At 53.0% G+C, this 16,059-nt stretch overlaps 2 protein-coding genes across 3 annotated transcripts; one reads left to right on the forward strand and one right to left on the reverse strand.

The window, feature by feature from the left end:
• On the forward strand, positions 1 to 11,698 carry PTCD1 (pentatricopeptide repeat domain 1). The gene is made up of 9 exons (XM_075565034.1): positions 1 to 145; positions 4,152 to 4,662; positions 5,541 to 5,681; positions 6,222 to 6,440; positions 6,797 to 6,898; positions 7,600 to 8,310; positions 9,104 to 9,220; positions 9,547 to 9,729; positions 11,128 to 11,698. The coding sequence occupies exons 2-9, from the start codon at positions 4,177 to 4,179 to the stop codon at positions 11,314 to 11,316; spliced, it is 2,148 nt and encodes a 715-aa protein (XP_075421149.1). The 5' UTR covers positions 1 to 145; positions 4,152 to 4,176; the 3' UTR covers positions 11,317 to 11,698.
• On the reverse strand, positions 11,319 to 15,971 carry BUD31 (BUD31 spliceosome associated protein). 2 transcript variants are annotated; one of them, XM_075565042.1, is made up of 6 exons: positions 15,818 to 15,971; positions 14,863 to 14,992; positions 14,273 to 14,395; positions 12,403 to 12,525; positions 12,042 to 12,208; positions 11,319 to 11,563 (listed from the first exon to the last, which is right to left on the reverse strand). In XM_075565042.1, the coding sequence occupies exons 3-6, from the start codon at positions 14,364 to 14,366 to the stop codon at positions 11,513 to 11,515; spliced, it is 435 nt and encodes a 144-aa protein (XP_075421157.1). In that variant the 5' UTR covers positions 14,367 to 14,395; positions 14,863 to 14,992; positions 15,818 to 15,971; the 3' UTR covers positions 11,319 to 11,512. The 2 variants fall into 2 exon arrangements, with proteins under 2 accessions (XP_075421157.1, XP_075421158.1); XM_075565043.1 differs by lacking the exon at positions 14,863 to 14,992 and having other exon boundaries at positions 15,818 to 15,970.
• Between the last annotated feature and the right edge of the window lie 88 nt (positions 15,972 to 16,059).

Here is a 16,059-nt window from a genome sequence, read left to right on the forward strand (position 1 = left end):
GGACCAATCCAGCGTGGAACACGAGCCGCCATGGTAGGCGGGGTAGTCGACAGCCGAGCGACTCTCTCTAGGTGACTAAAATCACGCGCGGAGGCCGCGGCGCGTTTTGCGCCTGCGCGACATCCGGCGGACGCCTAGGAGTTAGGTGAGTAGCGGAGGACGCGAAAACACGCGTGGTGACGGGCAAACTTAGCGCGGAGTGACCTAGGACGGAGCCGAGGCGGGCCAGCAGCGACGCGGGTCGCCCAGTGAGGAGCCTGAGGCCCCAAAGGCCTGTGTGGAGAGGGGTTGTGTGTGGACCCAGTTTCCAGTGTGTGTCCGGGGTCCGCAGGCCCCTCCGAGGGAAGACGCAGCCATGTGACCCCACTACAGGAATTATTAACCTGGGGTCGCCGAACTTGTAGGAACCCCATTAATGTCTATATGACAGGCAGCAAGCCACAGGCCTCCACCACACGGTGATAACCTTGAGCTAAGTTACTGTTAACCACACCTACAGCCGGTAGCAACCCCGTATCGGGTTTCCTAAGTCATTACCAGAGCAGACAGCCTCATCTTTCTCTCACGGAGAGACTGGTGGGTTTGAACTGCTGACCTGACGGTTTGGGAGCCCGACTTGTAATCCACAGCGTCACTGCGGCCCCTTAGTTACACTCTTAACTACTTTGCAACTACCTTGGGACCTGGCATTAATGATGCATTGACCAAGAAGCTTATGTTCTGTCACCATGGAGGTAGGATGATTGCCCTGAGGCTGTTTAAAAACCCTACCCCCGGAAATAGCCCCAGAAGTCTTCTTAAACACCAAGCAATAATGTAGCATAACTAGTACCAAAAAAATTTTCCATGGAGCACTCTGCTCTTTTAAGAGTTTAAACTGACAGCAATTAACTGCAAAGAATGGATACGAACTTCAGGGTTGGGCAGTGAGTTTAAACTAATCCGGACCAACAAATGGGAAATGCAATCAATTACTGAAATGTATATATAGAAGCGTTGGAGGGGCGGGGTTGTTTGTGTATTCACAATAAAATAAATCATATTTAAAAAGAAAATGTGGACAATGGAATTGGAAGATAATGGGGTTTTCCCAGGAACTTTTGGAAGCCCCTTTTTCAATACCAGCCTTACTGCCATCACGCTAGTACCCAGGCATAGTGAAACTACGGACAGAGTAGAACTGCCCTTTGCGTTTCCAAGGCTGTAACTCTATGGGGCAGAAAGCCTAGTCATTCTCCTAGGGAATTCACCAACTCCTGACTCTGCTCAGCAGCCCGGGTTGCACCCCTCTGCCAGCAGGGCTTCCTGCTCTACACTAGCAAGGCATACAGTAGAACCATGGCCCTCGATGCCAATCCCTCTAGAAGGAGCTACGAGATGCAATGCAGGCAAATTCCAAATACATTTTTCCATACAAAATGACTGTAAACGGATCAATCCATTTTCGACCACCAAGTTTTTACCCTAACCTTGCCTTTTTAGACAAAACATTGCACAGATATTTCAAAGTCAATAAGTTTAGAGGGAAATAATATAATTTAAATTTTAAAAAATTTAAAAAAGTTTTTAACAACTCCAGTCTGGCCCCTGCCTTGAGATGGATGAGGATCTGGATCTGTGGACTCTGATGTGGAGAGGAGGTATGGAGAGAGAGAGAGATAGAGTCATTGTTTGGAAAGGGGACAACTGGTAGGTAGCAGGAATTTTTTTCCCTTTGCTTTTTTTCACTAGGACCTGGCTGACTTTCTCTGGAAAAAAAAAATTTGTCTAATGTGGTATGCTGTTGGTGTTTACTTAACTTTTCTAAAAGGGTTTGCTAAATTATCAACAATATTGATAGCATAGTTAAATCTGTTCCTATCATGATGATGCTTTTCAAAAAACTCTTACAACTCATGTTTTTATCTAAAGACAGTACCAAAAAGCCACAGAAACCAAGAAAATTATAGGAAAATGCTTCAAACACAGCTGTAAAAGGTTTTTTTTTTAATACTTTGTTTTACGAGTAAAAAAAAAGTACCTTTTACTCGTAAAAGGTTTAAACAATGCATACTAGCAACGCCAACTAACACCGAGTGACCAAAAACACTGCCTTTTGTTTACAAAAATCACATGCTTCGGGTCAGATTCCGATGTTTGGTTCGAGCGGCAATGCAGGATTTCTCGACATTTCAAGTCGAGATTTGATTCTGTCGAGTACCGGGTTTCTACTGTATTGGGTTCTTTTCCCCTTAAAGAAGCAAACAGTAATTGTATAGCCCATTTCATGGTAGCTGCTAATCACAACACTTGTCTTTGCTATGCCTTCTTTAGACATAACTCTTCAACACTGGTTATTTTCAAAATTTGCTATACACACATTTCCTTAAGGTTGCCCAAAGATGCCTAGAGTCACAGCCATTCCCCACATGAGATGATCTCATGATAAAATTAGACTTGGTTATCAGCAGCCCTGCTGGCGCAACTAGTGAAGTGCTCAGCTGCCAACTAAAAGACTAGTGGTTCGAATCCACCTAACAGCTCCCTGGGAGCAGGGCCTGACAATCTGCTTCTGTAAAGACTCACTGCCCTCGAGTTGATGCGGACTCAGCGATCGTATAGTATGGGGTAGAACTGTCCCTGTGGGTTTCTGAGACAGTAACTCTTTATGGGAATAGAAAGCCCACCCCACCTTTCTCCCAAGGAGCAGCTGGTGGTTTTGAACTACAAACCTTGTGGATCACAGCCCAGTGCATACACCACCAGGGCTCTCCCCCTGTAAAGACTACGTGTTTAAAAACAAAACTGTTGCCATTGACTTGATTTCTGACTTAGCAACCTAGAAACCCTGGGGGCAGTTCTGCCACCTGTACCACCTATGATTCCACAGGGACTCCTAGGCACCTAGGGAACACGTGGTCTGGGGCCACGTGGGAAGTCTGAATAGCAGAGTATCAGGACTCATAACTTTGTTATAAAAACAGTTTGAGTGTAAATTTTAAATAACTCGTGTAAACATGCCTTGGAGGGGGCCCTAGGTCTCATCAGGGGCTGAATTAAGGCCACCTGCATAGTGGTTATGCATTTGGCTGCCAGCTGCTAGGTCAGAAGCTCGAATCTACCAGCCACTCCTCAGGGAAAGAGCTTTCTACTCCCGTAAAGTGTTGCGGTCTCTGAAGCTCTCATGGATTAGTTCCACCCTGCCCTACAGGGTCGCTATACGGTCCCAGAGGGTCGGCATCGACTCAGTGGCAGTGAGGTTGGTTCTTGGTGGTTGGATAGTCCCTAAAACCCTATGGAGCAGTTCTGCTCTGCCCCAAATGTTGCTGTGAGGCAGAATCCGCCTGACGGCACTGCGCTGCTGCTGTTTGCTGGTGGCCACAAGGGACCTCGATGGCACAGTGATTCAAGCACTCAGCCTCTAGCTAAAAGGCTGTCACTATGTTCAGAGGGTACAGAGCTGCGGACCATTTATATGCAAATTGTACAGAAACGGCTTAGGCCCTTCTCTGTGCAGTAAGCCGGAATCATGAATGATAACTCCGATGTTTATTGGAACACCCATTACATGCCAGGCGTGGTGCTGAAAACAGCTCATTTAATACTTGGCGTTCTGTCCTGGAGTGGATAAGGTGAAGAAATCTGGGCACCAGAAGGGCAGGTTATGGAGCCATCAGAGAGTCAGCTCGGCCTGACATCAGCACTGGCACCACTTAGAAATTCCATGTTGACCAGAAACCAGTTTCCATCTATTTGATTCCACCTCATGGTGGACCCCTGATTCTGTCCTAGGAGAACAGCGCCCCTAATGGCCAAACAGAGATGAGTGACAAAATGAGGGGGCATTCCCTGGTGTAGGAACAGTTCAGGTGCCAGGCTGCTACTGGAAGGCTGGAGCTACAAGCCCACTCAGAGGTGCCTTGGAAGAAAAGCCTGGGGCTTTACCTCCTAAAACCATGCCATTCAAAACCCTTGTGCTCAGATGCCCGTGGGTCGGAATCCAAGCAACAGCCAAGGGTGGTGGTAATAACGGCTTCAGCGGTGGTGTGTGGGGAACACTGTTGGTTCCACCTGACAGGCAAGGGGATACCCAGGGCCATGGGTGGCTGTCTTCGCTGTGTTTTCTGGGACTTCAACTCTAAACGGACTATCCTTTTTATCACCTACTCCAGGCCTGGCGTGAGAGGAAGGCCAGAGATGGACCTGGTGAGACTATCCCGGCTCTTCCCCCACTCCTGCTCCCTCGGCCGGCCCATCCTCCAGCACCTGGGCCTCCACAGCGCTAGGCGGGCAGCAGGCAGAGAGGGTCCTGCTCGGCTGCTGGCTTTGAGTCAGACCCAGCTGGTGCCAGCAACCTTCAGCAGCTCCCAGTCGCAGCTGCCCCTGGGCCCAAAAAACCAGAAGAATGCAGGTGGCGTTAGTTCTGAACCGAGCCAGCCTGGCCCCATGACTCTGGCGGATAACAGGGAGGCGGCAGAGGAGGACTTTGGAAGCCTCTCCAGCAAGTACTCCTCTCGGATAATGTTCCGTAAATCCACTGCCCAGCTGTATGAGCTGCGGCTTCAGGAGCAAAATGTGGCATACGGTGCCAAAGGGGAGCTGGAGCCCAAGCCTTGGCAAGGCCAAAGACACACCCCTCACTGGTACTTCTTCCAGTGCAAACAGCTGGTCAAAGAGGGCAAGGTGAGTATCTCTGGGTCTGCTTGGCTTGGCATCTGCTCCCCCTGGTCCTGGGTGGTGGTGGTGGTCTGTGAAGGGGACAGGACAAAGGCTGGCCAGGGACTCCCCCCCAAAAAACCCCAAAAACAAACCCTCAAACTCATATCTATAGAGTCGCCCATAATTCACAACTGCCCCTGTGGGTTTCTCAGACTGTAACTCTCAGAAAATTGCAAAGAGTAGAAAGCCTCTCCCACATTTTATTAAAGAAGATGTTGGTAATGAAATAAAAAGAGTAGAAAGCCTCATCTTTCTGAAAGCAGCTGGTGATTTTGAACTACTGACCTTGTGGTTAGCAGCCCAAAGTGTAACCAGCTCTGCCTCTAGAGGGGTAAAAGCCTGAGTAACCTGCTCACCCAGCAATGCTGTCTAGCACCCCCAGGGGCCTTCAGGAGCACTGGGTGAGTGGAACGCCTGGTAAGCTGACCAGAACCTGGCCTCCCATCCTGCCAGGCCCCAGGGACTCCCGAAAGGACAGGGCCCACAGGAGGAAACAGGAAGGCCCACAGGGGCCAGGGTGGTGCCAAGTTTACAGGTGACAGATTTCTGAATGCTGGGCCCTCATCACCCCTCGAGACACAGATGGAAGCAACCTGGTCTTTGCCTCCAGGGAGGCCTCCACGTGATAGGGCAAATGGGATGGTGTCCTGGCAGAGAGGTGGGGGAGTTGGGGTCGCCCCTTCTTTCCCTTCTGGTCACCAAGAGACTTCGGTGCTGCAAACCCAAGGAAGAGAGGCAGAGACCCAGAGTGGGGACCTGGCTCTTGGGCTGGGAGAGTATTCCCCCACCCTGATCCCCCTTCTCCTGGACCCCTCCCTGACCCTGCTCTCCCCCACTCCCAGCTGGCCGAGGCCCTGGACCTGTTTGAGAGGCAGATGCTCCAGGAGGAGCGGCTGCAGCCGCTGGAGTGTAACTACACAGTGCTGATCGGGGGCTGCGGGCGGGCGGGTTACCTGAAGAAGGCCTTCCGCCTCTACAATGACGTGAGTGCCAGTGGGCGGGTAGGCTCCTCTGTCTCCCCTGCCCAGTCCCCACCCCACTCCTCCCCTCCCCTCCTCAGTGTGCCGGAAGCAAGCCTCTGTGTTCAGGAGCTGGTGTCTAGCCATCTCAGCACTGTTTCTCGGGGGTGTTGTTTCCATTAAAAGCGGCCTTTCAGTGTCGTGCTTGTCATTTCCATTGTGACCCCAAGGAGAGAGCGTACCTGCCACCCTTCGGTAATAGTTAGACTTGGGGTTTGATGTCTCCTCCCCACCAGACATCCCCACCAGGCCAAAGCCTCCCTCAGCCCCCTCAGAGACTTGAGCCTGTCCCTTCCTTCCACTCCACCGTGAGTCTCTCATCCAGAGCCATCTGCTAAGTGTCGGGCAGTTGAGGGGTCCATTTTCACAGTCCTTCTGGTTGAGTCGGGTGTGGAGAGGCCGCCTCAGCCTTCTCCCCCAGTCCCAACTGCCCCTGCTGCCCTCTGGCTTCTCGCCCGCTTTGGGCTGGTCCCAGAGCTGCCTCTCCACTCACCACCTGCACAGATGAAAAAGCGGGACCTGGAGCCGTCGGACGCCACATACACAGCCTTGTTCAACGTCTGTGCTGAGTCGCCCTGGAAGGACTCTGCCCTGCAGAGTGCCCTGAAGCTCCGGCAGCAGCTGCGGGCCAGGACCGTCCAGCTCAACCTGAAGACCTACCACGCCCTGCTAAAGGCGGCTGCCTTTTGCTCCGACCTCCGGATGTGCCTCGATGTGCTCAAGGTGGGCCCCCTGGGCCCCCAGACCACCCTACAGTGCGTCAGCCCTGAAGAGGCCTGGCTGGCAGGCCTGGGATGTATGAGCGTATGTCATGCCCTGCCCTGGCACCTGGCAGTGCCACTGAGGAGGGGACTCCGGGCAAGTGCAAGCGGACCCACACTGCCCGGGTGGAACTAAGACGTGGGAGGCTGGCCCATGGTAAGGCTGGAGGGGCTGAGAGTACCTACCAGGTGGGGGAGAGGCTCTGTGGAGCGGGGGAGGAGGGCCCCGTAGTTCCCAGCTGTCCAACACTGAATCCATCTGTTCCTCCCTGAAGTGTCAGCCCTGGGTCCCTAAGTAGCTCTTATTCTGTCCCCCAGGAAATCGTCCACAAAGGTCATGTGGTCACAGCGGAGACCTTCAACTTCCTGCTCATGGCCTGCATCCAGGACAAAAAGACAGGCTTCCGTTATGCCCTGCAGGTCAGTCCCTCCCAGTGCTGTCCCCGTCCTCACAGGGTGACCTGTGATGATCTCAGTGTTGTCTGAGCCCCCACTGTGTGCTGTGTGGGTGCCTCTCTGCCGCCCTTCCCAGTGACCCTGTGCTGATGGCTCTCCTCCCCTTAGAGCCCTGGTGGGAGAAGTAGCCGTGACTGGGTCCTCAAGGTCTGAGCGCTGAGCATACTGGGCTGGTGATGCTGAATGCACTGAGTGCCTGACAGGCCCAGGGCCACAGCCAGTGTGAGGGGTTGTGGGTTCACTGCGGCCTACCTAGCCCGAAGCCTGCGCTCACACTGCCATTACCTGTCCAAGCCACCCTCGAGGGAGAGTGGGGCAAAGCCCTAGGAAAACCCTGTCTCTCATTCCACACACACAGGGTGGGTAGTGGGGCTGAAGTCCGAGTGCTCAAGATGGGGTGGGAGATGAAAGTGTGAGGAGCATTTTGCGGTGCATTCAGGGAATGAGAGGGGGGACACCGGCCCCTGTGAAGTCTCCCAGTGAGCTTTCGATGCCCCAATGAGCTTTAACCACCCAGAGCTTGGGGCTTGTTAACCACTTGCCTGAATCTTTTAGCACCCTCTCATATGACTGGCCCCAAGGCTGGCTTTCGGAGCCACCTCTGCTGGAGGCTTGGGGGTGGGGGGTGGGGTTCTGAACACTGAGCCTTTTCTCTCCCTGAGCAGGTGTGGCGGCAGATGCTGAATCTGGGCATCCAGCCGAGCCGGCATGGCTACAACCTGATGCTGGGAGCCGCTCGGGACTGTTGCTTGGGAGACTCAGCAGTGGCCTCCGAGCTGCTCCTGAGGCCCCCAGAGGAGGCCGCTCTGCTCCAGTCCCCAGTTGGTCGGCAGCCTCGAGCGAGGAGGGCCGCCCAAGCTGGGAAGGGAGGTGGTGTGTCCACCAGGCTGCATGTGGAGGCTCTGGAGAGGCAGCTTTTTCTAGAACCTCCTCCAGTGCTGGAGAGTTCTCCAAAGCATCAGGATGCCAGGGCCCTGGGCAAGGCCCAGTGTGAGGTGGACACCGTGGAGGGGCCTGACTACACAGAGGCCTTCAGCCCTGTGGCCCTGCAGCCCCCTCCCTCAGGCCTGGAGGTCAACCTTCTGTCTCCAGCAGCAGTGCCTCCGGCGTTGGTCTCTCTGGGGACGGTGGCCACCCCAGCGGACAGGTTGGCCTTGATGGGGGGCATGGAGGGCTTCCTGGGAAAGATGGCAGAGCACGGGCTGCAGCCTGACATCAAGACCTTGACACTACTGGCCGAGGTGGTGGCGCCTGGCAGCCCTGCCGAGTCCTCGCTGCTGGCCACCCTGGATGCACACCAGGTGGAGGCAGATGTGACGTTCTTCAACACGCTGATGAGGAAGAAGAGCAAGCTGGGTGACTTGGAGGGGGCGAAGGTGAGGGCTCAGCTGGGAACTGCTGCAGTAGGGAATGTCCTCATGAACCAGCGACACCCTGCCTCTCGGGGAGGTGGCATACATGGCCACAAGGTGGAAGGGTTTGGTGGGGTGTTTGGGTGTGCGGGGGTGGGTGTCTGAGAAGTGTCCCTGTGGTGGCTGGTAACTGAGAGGGTCCCCTTCAGTTATCCCTAAGATGACTGATGTCATGGTTATGGGACTGTGATCCACAAGGTCAGCAGTTCGAAACCACCAGTGAGCGGCTCTAAGGGAGAAAGATGGGCTTTCTACTCCTATAAAGTTACGGTCTCGACAGGGCTGTTCTACTCTGTCCTAGAGGGTCGCTACAAGTCAGCATTGACTGTAGGTGTCTTTTCCACCCCTGAATTTCACTCTGCTGGAGGATGACCTATTTGTCACCCTCAGTGGCTTTTCCCATCAGAGAGGCCATTGCTGGGGTGTGGGTGGGGAGACCAAGGCACAGCTCCAGGGACCTCAGCCCCCAGTTCCCCTCGACTGACAGGCCCCAGGATATTCTCCACCCTCCTGTGAACCTCGAGTTTGCAGCCCTGGTCCTTGGTGCATGTTGGTGGAATGGGGTCTGACATCCGGCAGGGCAGTGCACTGTGGGAGAGGAAAGGCTGTGGACAGGGCAGGCGGGGGATGGGAAGGGCAAGCAGAAGAGGCCCACACAGGGCCAGGTGGACACCTGGGAGCAGAGCTGGGCTGCCGGGGTTTCACCGAGAAGGCTCTCACCTCACCGTGGTGACAGGGACACTGTCTGGTTCCATAGGCACTGCTGCCGGTGCTGGCAAAGCGAGGTCTCATCCCCAACCAGCAGACCTTCTGTAACCTGGCCATCGCATGCCGCAGGCCGGAGGATGGCTTGCAGCTGCTGGCCGACATGCAGGTGAGCGACTAGGCTTGTGCTGTACAGGGGTACAGGTGGGGTTCAGCCCAAGTCTTTGGGCCTCTGCATTGTGGCCACCCCCTGCCTGTTCCCCAGTGCTGGTTGCTCTCCTATGCTGCTCGCCCCCAGCCCCTGCCGGTGATGTCATCACCAGCAAACCCACAGCCTGAGGACGCTGTATTCCTATAGGCTTGCTGGGTCCAGGTGGGGTGGGCTCAAAGTGGGGCAGGTGTTCTTTGGGAGGTGGGGGTCCAACACGTGGTTGCTGGTCTGTGGCCATGCCTCAGTGGGCTGCCATGTCTCCATCTGTCCCTGTGACCTGACAGAAGTGCCAGCTGACTCCCAGCACCCACATCTACAGCGCTCTCATCAACGCAGCCCTCAAGAGGCTGGACTACGCCTACCTCATTGCCCTCCTGAAGAACATGCGGCAGAACAGCGTCCCAGTGAACGAGGTGGTCATCCGGCAGCTCGAGTTTGCCGCGCAGTACCCACCCACCTTTGACCGGGTATGTGCGCCACTCGGGGAAGTGCGGCCACCATGACGACCCCTACCCATCAGGCTCTTCCCGGGCTGGTAGTTCACTGGGAAAGCAACCTGCGGCTTCTCTTGAGAAGCAAAGCCTCTAGCTGGGCCTGCAGGCTGCCTGTCCCTGTAGCTCCCTCCATCTGTGGCCAATCCCCTGCCTTGGGCAGGCTCCTGTTTCCCACCGAGGCCCCAGGTGGTGCAGGTGCAGTGGGAGGGGTGGGGCAGGCTGTGTGCTGACCCGCAGAACCTCCATGGGGCACTTCTGCCCTGTGCTACCAGCTCCTTAGGACGTTGGGTTTTGTGCTTCTCGCAGTGGGCCTCCCTGTCAACCCAAAGTTCTGAGAGGCCCCTGCCCAATCAGAAAACTCTCCCTCCTGCACTACCTACAGCATTGTCTTCAGCTGCCTCACCAACACATGACAAGCATGTACATCCGTGGAGCAGTCTGTCTACCACTGTTAGCGAGACCTGGATCCCCAGTGCTGCCTGGTGGCCAGTCCAGGCTGCATAGTGCCTGAATGACAGATGGGTCCCTTAATGGCTGCTGAGGGGACCAGGTGGTCCGTGTTTTGCTTGGGTTGACTTGAGTGCCCTAACAGAGCACCCCGTGTCCAGGGCCAATTCCTGGAGGATTTGAGCCCACACACGCAGAGACCCGTGGGGTGGGACGAGGACAGGAAAGAATGGCCACGCTGAAAGTTTCCTGGCATTACTGAGGCAGGCCGGCAGTGTAACTGGACGTGTGTGAAAGACGGGGGGGTTGACCTTGATGACCGATGCCTTGGAATCCATCTTTGCTCTTTCAAGGAGCCCTGGTGAGGTGGCAGGAATGTGCTGGGCTGCTGAGTGGTGGTGGGCACCACTAGCTGCTGGGGCAGGAGAAAGATTAGGTGCTCTCCATGAAGAATTAGTCCTGGCAACCCCACCTGGTCAGGTCTACCTTGGCCTGTGGGGTCACCGAGTTGGCTCTGACTTGGTGGGAGTGTCTTCTGTAGGTCACGGGTTGCAAAGTCTCTTCCAATGAGCAAGTCTCCTCAGTCTGTGATGCGGGGTCGGTAACTCTGCCTTCTCTTGATCGCTTGAGTAGTCATTCTCTCTGGGGATAAGCTTTTGTCCTGAAGCCACCTCTTTCTGGTACACTCCTCTCCCAGTCTCAGCCATAGCCATCTTTGTGGAGACCACTGCCTCTGGGCTGACACCAGGGAAAGACAGGGGCCCGTGTGGGTAGAAGGGCGATTACTACTGCTGCTTTTTCTTGGCACGCCACTTGCCCAGGCCCATGCTGGCTGTCGCTGCCTGAGCCAGCCATGGTGGGGAGTCATGTGGGGTTTGCTGAGGGAACTCACAGTGACTAACAGCAGTGCTTTTCCAATCACAGTATAAAGGGAAAAACACCTACTTGGAAAAGATTGATGGCTTCCGAGCTTATTACAAGCAGTGGCTGAAAGTGATGCCAGCCAAGGAAACTCCCCACCCTTGGGAGAAGTTCAGGACCAAACCCACAGGAGACCAAGGCCCAGGGACAGAGGCTGACTCAGACAGAGTGAAGACAGAGCCTAGACTCTGAAAGGAGGCATGAACATAGGCCTGAGGCTGGATGGTTTTATGGTTTACAAATCACAGAAGATGAACCCGAGGCCCTGCCCCTGGAGCCCCTGCTCCGGTGGATCTGGGTGGAAACGCTCCCAGGAAGGGGGCATGATGGAGGAGGCCAAGCCGGTAAAGTCCAAAGTCCAGGATGGAGAGGAGTCTGACTGGAGGGTTCAGCCAGAGCAGCCTCGGCAGCCGCAATGCGTGCACTCGATGATCCGGCCCTGCAACAGAGATGCTATTCAGGGCCCCATTCCCTTGAAGTTATAAACCATTTGGGGGCTCTAATCAGCTCCTTGCCCAAATAAAAACCAACAAAATAAACTCCTACAGCAAAGCTGAGTGCAGCTCTGTCTCAAAGGGGCCTGTAGCCTGCCTGCCCAGCACCACACTCAAGTTTTGGAATAAAAAGCTCTGATATGTCCCCAAGGGTCATGAAGGGGAGGGTCTGCTGGGGCTGGGTGAGAGATGAGATAGAAGGACTGAGTCACCCTCCAGTTCTCTGGGGTGGCATCATCCTCCTGCCTACAGGTGAGAAAACAGCCTTTGGGGGAGGCTCCGTTATGTACCTCAGGGTGGAGCTGAACTTGATACCCAAAGCCCTGCCTGAGGGGCCTGACGGGGCTATCTTAGCTCCAGTGACTCGAGGTTGCACAGAGCTAAGGCCACACCAATCAATGGGGTGGGTGGGTGGTGGCTCACCACTTCAAGTTTGCTTTTGGGGACTCGGCAGATACAGTTGGTCCCGAAGTTGGTGTCCCGGGTCTGGATGCAGCGCAGGCAGCACAGGTTCTCGTAGCCCTGCTTCTTCCACTTTGCGATCAGGTTTTTGTCGGCGTAGCCCTCTTTGATGCAGTACTCGTAGAGCTCTGTCAGCAAGGCGAGACAGCTAGTGTCACAGAGCCGTCCCTTCCTGAGAAACCGCCACTGCCGGGCCCACCCCTCCCTCATGTCAGTGCTCAGAAAAGCCATGCTGCTGGGGGGCAGGGGGGGGGGGGAGAGCAAGGGCCCTGACTACGTGCCACTGAAAACCAGCTGGAAAGGTCAGAAGTGAACCCCTTACCTCTGCTTATGGCTTTCCTCTTATAAAAAAGGTCAAAGATGTAGCGGGTTTTCTGGTGGTGGATCCTGAAGATGGGCCACAGGGACTCCACTTTCCTCTTTCCCTCGTGGGGCTCGGTTTCCGCTGGGGAGAAAGGGCAGGTCAGCTGTTTGGCTTGGGGAGAGTGAGCAAGTAGGCCAACTGTAATCATATGGATATTGACAGAGGCTGATAGGATGTAGACACACTGGAACTCTGAAACGGTACAGCTGCTTATTCTGCAAATTGCAGAATAGTTACTGGCAATTGTACCCCAAGGAGTTGTGTTAGGCTGGCTGTTAACCACAAGGTTAGCTGTTCAAACCCATCAGCCACTCCTGGACAAAAAGGCTTTCTATTGTAAATACAACATCGGATGCACACGGGAAATTCTACTCTGTCCTATAGTGTCCCTATGAGTCAGAGTGGCTGGAAGGCAGTGAGTTGCTTGACAAGATGGAGCAGCCTTGGAATACTAAGGCTATACAAAGAAAATCGCCCCCAAAGGCTGCATTCTGCGTCAAATGACAAATCCAACCAGGATGATCACAGCAGGCATGCATGTGGAGTGGCTGTTGGTAGGGAAGTGGCTTCTCGGGGTTGACCACGTTTGAAGACTGACTGTGGTTGTGCCTGCACAACTGTGAGCAGACTAAAAGAGGACTCAACCGGGCACTTACAACAGGTGAATTTTAAAGTATGTGATTTGCAGCTCATAAAACTATGTTAGCAAAGAATTTAGGCAAGTGATTTGCAAGTCATCTTTTTAAATTAAAAATGCCTTTAGCTAAGTGAACAGATGAAAAGAATCATACTAAAAACTTCCATAAACCCCCTTGGCCTCTCTCCCATAGCTATTCCTACAGCAATGGACTTTTACAAGATAATCCCTGGCCTGTAGCATTTAAGGGTACCTCTAGTTTCATTTTCCAGCCAAAAAGTCCTTTCTGAAACACAAAAAAAGGTAGATCTAAATTTAGATCTGCAAAGAAGGGTTGTATGTAACCAGGTATCAGTGCACACCTACCTCAGGCAATTCAACAGACGTGCTGAGTAGGACATACTGGAAATAAAGTATGAAACACATCCAAAGTAAGGTTCTCCCCACTGTCTCCAAAAAAAACAAAAAATCATCCCTTAGAGAAGGAAGAGCTTTTATTTTCAAGGGCTGGAAAAAATCTCTGCTACTCCAGCACCCCTAGTTCTCAAAACGACCTTGACTACTTTAAGTGTTGGGTATTGAAGTCAGAGAAAAAAAGGGGGTGGGTAGGAGAGTCTAATCTAATGCTGCTGGAGATGTGGCTTTGTCATTACAAATCAGTTAGCAACAAACGTTTAAAAGGAAACTTTCAAAAGTACCTCAGGAATGCTGCAGACGCTGTGGATGAGGTCTCCCAAGGCAGCCTGCAACACTAACGACCGGCCACAGGGAAGTCAGTGCGCAAAACCTAAACTGACACCCCCACCACCTTTCTGAGGCTCTCTTGGTTAGTGGTCTCTCTAGTCCGGGTATTCACAGCACTGCTCGGGGTTAATAAGAGGTCCCACGTGGCACAAACCTTATGCACTAAGCTAAAGGTTAGTGACAAACCTTATGCACTAAGCTAAAGGTTAGTGGCTCCTACATGCTCAGAAGGAAGGTCTAGCGACCGACTGAGATTCCATTGGTAAAAGCCAAGGACAGGTCTACTCAACATATCACACGAGTCAGAATCAACAATGGATTTATTTGCTTTTTAATAAATGAATGGATGTGTCCATGTAGGAGCCACAAGGATACGCCACCTTTTCCAATTTCGACGTGCATTTTTGCCTGGATCCTGCCAACCCCCACAGGAGCACCCATGCTCACCTTCCCTCATCTTTTGATCCAATTCATCCAGTGTTGGTTCAATCAATTCCCAGCCATCTGGAGGGGCTTTCCGGCTTCTTTTGACTTTAGGCATTTTTAATTCAAATGGACACAGATCTAGGGCTATAAAAAAGAAAGGAATTGGCTCCTGAACTTCACATTCCCTGAATCTTTTACCAGCTACCAAGGGGAGTGTGAGGCAGTGGCTACAGAAAGGGCCCATTATCTCAAACCTTGATGTTTAAATCTTGGCTCAGCTATTTTCCCATTGCTGTGGCCTAAAATCCCCTAAATCTCAGTTTCCACATCTGTAAAATGGCAATAAATGAACTTAACATTTTGAAGTCACTGTAGAGACTAAAATAATAATTTTATGTAAAATGTCTGGTGTACAGAGAATACTTAATGTTTGCTGTTAACCTTAATACCAACGACTAACCTGGCCCTGTGTTAGACGACATCGACAGGGCTTCTGTCCCTGAGGTGACAATCTAGCAGGTGACACAGCCAGTTCAAAGGGTAATCACAATGCAGTATGCGAAGGACTAGGACTAGGGGCGCTAGGAGGATGAATATTAAAACTAAAGCACCTTAGAACCTGCTGGCCAATGGTGTGATTGGAAGACCTCTGGATTCTCTGTTAAGATCTTGGGTTCTAATCCAGCTCACTGGATGACTCTGGGAAGGTTACTTTCCCTCTCTGGTCCTCAGTTTCCTCATCTGTAAAAAGAGGGCACATCAGCTGACTGCTGTAGTTCTTTTTAGACCTAACAAACATGCCACCCAAAGACATGTAATGACCAGCCTTTGCAATGAGGCAGCCCAAATCTTAATAGCAAAGTGCTTTTCAAATCACATTGCATTTCCCTGCAGGTAAAGAAAATGTTGGCCAATTATCTTTCATCTTTAAGCATAACAGATTCATCACCCCCTAATTTACCCACTTCCTTCGGAAAGGTGATGGAGTTTACAGATGAAGCCTTAAACACGGGGGTAGTCAGGGTCACATAGCGGCACACTGAGGTTACAGAAAAGATACAGCCACTGAAAAAGGTCCTTTATCCTATTTCTCGGGGGTCCTGGCCCAGGCTGGGAGTCGGTAGAGACCTCCCGCGGGTGGCAACAGGTGCGATGTAACCAGGTCAAAAAGGGAGAGGTGGCGGGCAGCCTAGTCCCGTAGGGGTGCTCGCGGGCGGGGGGGCAGGAGGAAGGCGCTCAGGAAGAGCGTGAGGACGTCACAACCGGGACTCTAGGGAAGACTCAAGAGGATGGCATCGGAAGCAGGCTTAGAACAAGCAAAATGTAGACAAAACGGAAGGTATCTTGAAAACCCTACTCGAAAAAGTCAAGATCGGCCATCTCCCTCAGCGAAATAAACAGGCCATCCCCCTTAGCGAAATAAACAAAGGCGTGGTCTTCTCCCAGGCTCACCCTCCGGTTTCGCGTCGCAACGGCCCGACCTCATCCCCATGCAAACCGCCCCTAGAGACAGTAAAGCCCTCCAACCGCTGACCCAAACCGTTACCACAGCAACAAGACACTTACCAAAAACTCCGTTTTCTTCGACCGCCGCTGTCCTACTGACTGCTCTACTAACGACACACTTCTCTACTGACGACTACGCTACTCCACTGACTTCTCACGGACCTTTTCAGGTGAGGTCCTCGCGGAACCCCTCCCCTAACTGAGCGGAAGTTGCGTCATTCTGGGTGCCCACAGAGCTGCCTGCGGAGAATTCCGTAACCACTGTTATCCTAAGCCCTCCATTCTAGGAAGGGTATGTCCTT

The sequence above is a fragment of the Tenrec ecaudatus genome, chromosome 12 (assembly GCF_050624435.1).
Source record: "Tenrec ecaudatus isolate mTenEca1 chromosome 12, mTenEca1.hap1, whole genome shotgun sequence".
Taxonomy (NCBI): Eukaryota; Metazoa; Chordata; class Mammalia; order Afrosoricida; family Tenrecidae; genus Tenrec; species Tenrec ecaudatus.